At 65.0% G+C, this 6182-nt stretch overlaps 1 gene segment (V, D, J or C); it reads right to left on the reverse strand.

Moving 5' to 3' along the window:
• Positions 1 to 1590: 1590 nt before the first annotated feature.
• LOC138920589 (Ig gamma chain C region-like) lies at positions 1591 to 4493 on the reverse strand. The segment is given in 4 exon segments: positions 1591 to 1919; positions 2009 to 2500; positions 2786 to 3073; positions 4442 to 4493. Coding segments are annotated over 4 exon segments (1161 nt in total).
• Positions 4494 to 6182: the final 1689 nt, after the last annotated feature.

The following is a 6182-nucleotide window of genomic DNA, read 5'->3' on the forward strand; positions in this document are numbered from 1 at the left end:
GGGTGGTCAGTGCTGTGCCTGCCCGAGGGGGCTGGGCAGGGCCAGTGGATCCTTGGGGGGGTGATTCTGTCTGTGGCAGAGTGGGCGGGGCAGATGGGGTCCCTCAGCTGGGCTGGGCCAGCGGGTCCTGAGGTCAGTCTCTGGGCACCAAGCTCAACCCCTCTGTCCTCCAGCTGGGACCCCAAGTCTTGGCCAGTCACTCCTGACCCAGGTCTCAGCCAGGCCAGTGGGGTACCAACGGTCTCCTCTGTTCTGCTCTGCGCTGGGCCCTCTGGGAGAAGGTGCTGAGCCCTGCAGATGGAGGCTCAGGCCCTGCCTCCTCTCTCCTGGGGACCAGGCCCAAGGGTGGGAGGGTCAGCAGAGCCTGTGGCCAGCTGGGCCCCTGCCCCAGGGAAGGGCCAAGACAGGATTGGATGTGTCCCTAGTGCATGAGCCGTGGGAGTGCTGGGGACAGCTGGGTGTGGGGGTTTTCTGAGTGTTAGGGTGTGGGTTTGTGCCCTGGAGAAGTGTAGGGCTGGTTTTCGGAGTTGGTCAGTGTGGTCAGTGTGAGGAGGAGCACTGGGCAGCCCGTGGGGCGTGGGAGGGGATGGGGGCCAGCTGGTGTCCAGGCTGAGGGTTCAGGAGAGCAGGCTCCATGCTCTGTTGGACATGTGCAGATTGCCCTTGTGTGAGGCCCCAGTGTGTAAGGCCAGGTCTGTGTGCGTGCGCGTGCGTGTGCACATGTGTGTATATGTGTGGAGCTGGTGTGTGGGCTGGCACTGCTCAGTGAGAGGGGCTTGTTTTCAATGGGTCCGGGCTCAGTGTCCACATGGCCATCAGGGACGGTCCCTACCCAGGCACTCAAGGCCTCCTGCTTCTGCCCCTTGGGGACCAGGAGTGAGTGTCCCCACGAGTGGACAGGCCTGGCCCCAGGCAGGACAAGGTCAGGTAGAGCCCCCTCGCCTGAGGGAGGGTGAGAGCCTGATCTTGGAGTGCCCGAGGGCAAAGGAGGGCCTGTCCCCACTCCACGGGCCTGCAAGCCTCTCGTGCAGGCCAGAGCCACCAGGCAGAGCTCTCGAGTGACCCAGTGGACAGGGATCCTGGGGGACAAGGATGGGCCATGGTCCCACAGCTCTGGCTCCTACAGAGGAGGGACGCCCTCACGTGCATTTCCCTGATGGGCTCTGGAGGGGCTTCTCCTGTTCCCTGGCCACCCTCCAGCCCCGAGCTGCTGCTGGCAGGAGGGCGGCCCAGAGGAGCTGCCGCCTCTGACGAGGCTACTCCCTGCTTGGCAGCCCTTCCAGCACTTCTGGGCGGCCTGCACAGGTTCCCACGCTTTGAGTCTGGCCTGAGTGGGACCCACTCTCGCCTAATAGTGACAATGTGGCCTCAGAGCCCAGCTGCCCTGCAGGCAGGCCGGACCAAGAGCTGGAGCTCTGCCTCAGAAAGAACCACGACCGCGTCGCAGGGTCCCAGGGCCATGCTGGGTGCTTTATTTCATGCTGGGTGCCCAGGAGGTATGTACACAGGGGTGGGGGCTCAGGTGTCCTCGCTGGACCCTGAGAGCCCGCGGGGAAGGAGGGACTGCTCGCCGGGTGCCGGGCGTGTGGCTCATTTACCCGGAGAGTGGGAGACGTTCTTCTGTGTGTAGTGATTTTCTACAGCCTCGTGCATCACCGCACACGTGAATGACTCTCCCTGCTTCCACCTGCTTGTCTCCACGGAGAGCTTGCTGTACAGGAAGTAGGACCCGTCGCTGTTCAGCTGGGCTGGGGTGGTGCTGTACTTGCCCTCTGGCTCTGGATGCTCATTGCTCTGCCACTCAACATCGATTTCAGGTGGGTAGAAGTCCTTGACCAGGCAGGTCACGCTGACCGTGTTCTTGGCCAGCTCGTCTGGGTGTGGGGCCAGGACGTACACCTGCGGCACCCGGAGCTGCCCTATGGGGACAGGGGTCAGCACAGAACAGACAGTGACTCTGTGGCTGGCCCCGTGGTACCCTCCCCACGCCCAAATGTGCTGTCCTCACCTTTGGCCTTGGAGGTGGTCCTCTCGACGGGGGCTGGGAGGGCTTTGTTGGTGACGCTACACTTGAACTCCTTTCCGGACAGCCAGTCCTGGTGCTGGATGGGGAGGACGCTGACTACACGGTAGGTGCTGTTGAACTGCTCCTCCTTTGGCTCCGTTGTGGCTGTGTGCGTCTCCACCCCATCCACAAACCAGGTGAACTGGACATCGGGGTCGTCATGACCCAAATCCACCACCACACAGGTGACCTCAGGCTTTCGGGAAATCTTGAGGACGTCCTTCGGTTTTGGGGGGAAGATGAAGACCGAAGGCCCTCCCGGGAGCTCAGGAGCTGGTGGGGGAGACATGGCGATGGGGGTCAGCACCTGGGTGGGCCTCCTCTTGGCCCCTTGTCCCCCATGGGCCACGCCTGTGCTTGGGCCACCTCCTGGGGGTGGAGGCCGAGGCCCGGCTGACTCACCTGGGCATTTGGGGCAGGGGGAGCCTTTTACGACTGCAGAGAGAACAGAGAGGTGTTACTGAGGATGGATGGAGGCGGCCTTGGGGTGAGCTAACGTCAGGGCCAGGTTTTGGCAGGTCTGAGACCAACGCCCACCTCTGTGACCCGAGGGGCTGGGTCCGGGCTGTCCAGCCTGCCCCTGCTCTGGGCATGGCAGAAACACCCAGAGGACCCCTCCCTTTGCTCGGGAGGCCTCCCCTGCTGCCCTGGGGTCCAGGCAGGAGGGCAGAGCCTGGCCTGTCTCGCAGGGAATGCCCTCCCTGCGGCCCCTCCTCTCACCGATTCTCTTGTCCACCTTGGTGCTGCTGGCCGGGTGGGCTACGCTGCAGATGTAGGTCTGGTTCAAGCTGCTCCTAGGCACAGCCATCATGCTGCTGAGGGAGTGGTGAGCCGAGTTGCTCAGGTCCAGCGGAAAGGTGTGTATGTCGCCTTTCAGGGCATCACAGTTCCAGGACACGGTCACTGGCTCTGGGAAGTAGTTGGAGACCAGGCAGCCCACGGGCACCTTGGGGTCAGGTGTGTTCCCACAGATGGTCAGCGGGAAGACGTCTGGGGCCTTAGGGCTCTCTGCAAGAGAGGAGGCGTGTGACACTGGGGTCTCACCCTGTGAGAGTCCGGGCAGGGCGTCAGGTGCCCAGGCCTGGAACACTGCTGAGCCCAGCGCCCACGTACATCGAGAAAGTGTGCAGACTAGATGCCCCGCGTGACTCCCTGTCTCCCAAGGCTGGTGCGTCTGCAGCCACAGGCTCTGGACTGGTCACCCAGTCAGTACTGGATGCCCACCTGTATTAGAGCCCCCTGGGGCCCCTGCCCCTTGTCCCTGCTCAGGCCTCTTGCAGGTGGCCCGTCTGACTGAGCCCTCTGTCTGAGCCCTGACTGGAGGCCCCTCTCCTCGCCGGGTTCTGCTGGTCCCCCAACCCGCTGCCCTGTGGCCCCAGCCCGGCCCTGCCTGGTGCAGCAGCCCCTCCTCAGGTGTGGTGGGCCTCTGCTCTGCATGCCTGTGTCGGCTCCTGGCCCTCAGCCTGGAGCCCTTGTCACGGCCTGTCTCTGCTGGCCAGGCCCTGTGTCTTCTGAATAGGCTCTGTAGGCACAGCACCTGGGGTCCTCTTCCCTGACCCTCCCCTGAATCCCAACCCTGCCCTGTACCCCGTCTCTGCCCTGGACCCTCTCCCCGCCCATGACTGTGTCTGTGCTCTTGTCCTGTCCCTGCCCCAGACTCTGTCCTCACCCTGGACCCTGTCCCTGACCTTGAGCTTGTCCCTACACTGGATTCCGTCCCTGTCCAGGACCCCGTTTCTGTCCTAGACACTGTCTGTGCTCTTGTCCCTGTTCCTGCCCTAGAAACTTTTCCTGCCCTGGACCGCATCTCTGCCATGGACCCTCTCCCTGCTCTGGCTCTTCTCCCTTCCCTGGACCCCATCCCTTCTCTGGTCTCTGACACTTCCCTGGACCCCACCCCTGTCCTGGACCCTGTCCCTGGGAGTCTCCTTGTCCCCCTCCCCTCCCATCCCTGTGGGCCCCCAGCCCATCCTCCGGCGTCTGCCTCTGGGCCCCCTCCCCCCTCAGGTCATCCTGGCCAGGCTTCTTGGGCTCACCTCCGGCCCCTCCCTGCCAGCGCCACCTGCCCTCCGCCCTCCCTGCTCTTGGGCCCGTCCAGCTCCTTGCTCACTGCAGAGCCCTCCTCCAGCTGTGGTCCTTCCCCAGCACAGCTGGCCCCTGGGCGCAGGCGGGAGCCGTGCACTGCCCTCGGCGCTCCTCTCCTCTCGGTGCTAGCCTCCCCAGGCCCCCCTGTGGGCCAGGGTGCAGCCTCCACCCCCAATAGCCAGGCCCGGCCTGTCCCCTCCTCCCCTGAGTCCTGTCTGCTCAGCCCCAGGGGCCTGCCGGGCCTCTCCTCACGCTGGTAGTTTGGGCTCAGGGCCCAAATGGGCCCCTTACTCTTCCATGCACTGAGCCCACTGCCCTGTGCCACCCCACTCTGAGTCCGCATGTCTACCTGTCCTGTCCCACGTCCCAACGAGCCCCCGGAACGGGGCTGGTGTCCCCAGACCCATCTGGTCCCCTCAGGGATGCCCCAAGCCTCTTCAGCCCCAGACACCTTCCATCCCAGGCACCCCCCCGCCCCCGCAGGTAGTCACCACGCACCCAGCCCCTCAACCAGCTCACACTCTCCTCTGGGCACAGGGAGCCTCACCAGAGCCTCGGGAGCCTCCAGCTGTCCCTGCTCCTTGTACCTACTGAGCTCCTGCCTCTGCAGGGCCCTGTTTAGCTCAGGCCATCTGTCCCTGGTCCCCGGAGCTTCTGGACAGCACCCTCTGCCTACGGCCCTCCCACCTACCCTGCTCACTGGTAGCTGCTCTGCCTGCACTCCCAGAACTTCTGGGCAGCCCCTGCCCCTCCTGCCCTCCCACCGGCCCCTTGCTCACCTGTAGCTACTCTGCCTGCTTCCCAAGAGCTCCTGGGCAGCCCCCTGCCCCTCCAGCACTCCCACCGGCCCCTTGCTCACCTGTAGCTACTCTGCCTGCTTCCCAAGAGCTCCTGGGCAGCCCCCTGCCCCTCCAGCACTCCCACCGGCCCCTGCTCACCTGTAGCTGCTCTGCCTGCTCCCCTGGAGCTCCTGGGCAGCCCCCTGCCCCTCCAGCACTCCCACCGGCCCCTTGCTCACCTATAGCTGCTCTGCCAGCTTCCATGAGCTCCTGGGCAGCCCCTACCCCTTCAGCCCTCCCACCTGCCCCTGCTCACCTGTAGCTGCTCTGCCTGCTCCCCTGGAGCTCCTGGGCAGCCCCCTGCCCCTCCATCCCTCCCACTGGCCCCTTGCTCACCTATAGCTGCTCTGCCAGCTTCCATGAGCTCCTGGGCAGCCCCTACCCCTTCAGCCCTCCCACCTGCCCCTGCTCACCTGTAGCTGCTCTGCCTGCTCCCCTGGAGCTCCTGGGCAGCCCCTACCCCTCCAGCCCTCCCACCTGCTGTGGTTCACTTATAGCTGCTCTGTCTGCTTCTATCCTGGAGATCCTCGACAACCCCCTGCCCGTCCTGCCCTCCCACCTGCCCCGGCTCACCTATAGCTGCTCTGCCAGCTTCCATGAGCTCCTGGGCAGCCCCCTGCCCCTCCAGCCCTCCCACCTGCCTCTGCTCACCTGTAGCTGCTCTGCCTGCTCCCCCAGAGCTCCTGGCCTGCCCCCTGCCCCTCCAGCCCTCCCACCTGCCCCTGCTCACCTGTAGCTGCCCTGCCTGCTCCCCCAGAGCTCCTGGCCTGCCCCCTGCCCCTCCACCCCTCCCACCTGCCCCTGCTCACCTGTAGCTGCTTTCTCTGCCCCGACCCCAGAGCTCCTGGGCTGCCCCCTACCCCTCTAGCCCTTCCAGCCCCCTGCTTACATGCCGAGCTCTGCTCTCCACACCCATGGAGCTCCTGGGCTGTGCCCTGCCCCTCCTTGTCTCCCATCCCCCTGTTCACCTGTAGCTGCTCTGCCTGCCCCCATGCATCTCTTGGTGTAGGCTCCTGTCCTTTTGTGCCCTCCCACCTTCCCCTGCTCTTCAGTAGCTGTCCTTCCCGTTGTCCCTGGAACTCCAGGTCCACAGCACCCTTCTGCCCCTCCTGTCCTACGATCCCCTCCACACAGCTCAGGTCCCTGAGCTCAGCCCATGGCTGCCTCTGCCCCTCCTGCATCTCCCAGTGCCC

The sequence above is a fragment of the Equus caballus genome, chromosome 24 (assembly GCF_041296265.1).
Source record: "Equus caballus isolate H_3958 breed thoroughbred chromosome 24, TB-T2T, whole genome shotgun sequence".
Taxonomy (NCBI): Eukaryota; Metazoa; Chordata; class Mammalia; order Perissodactyla; family Equidae; genus Equus; species Equus caballus.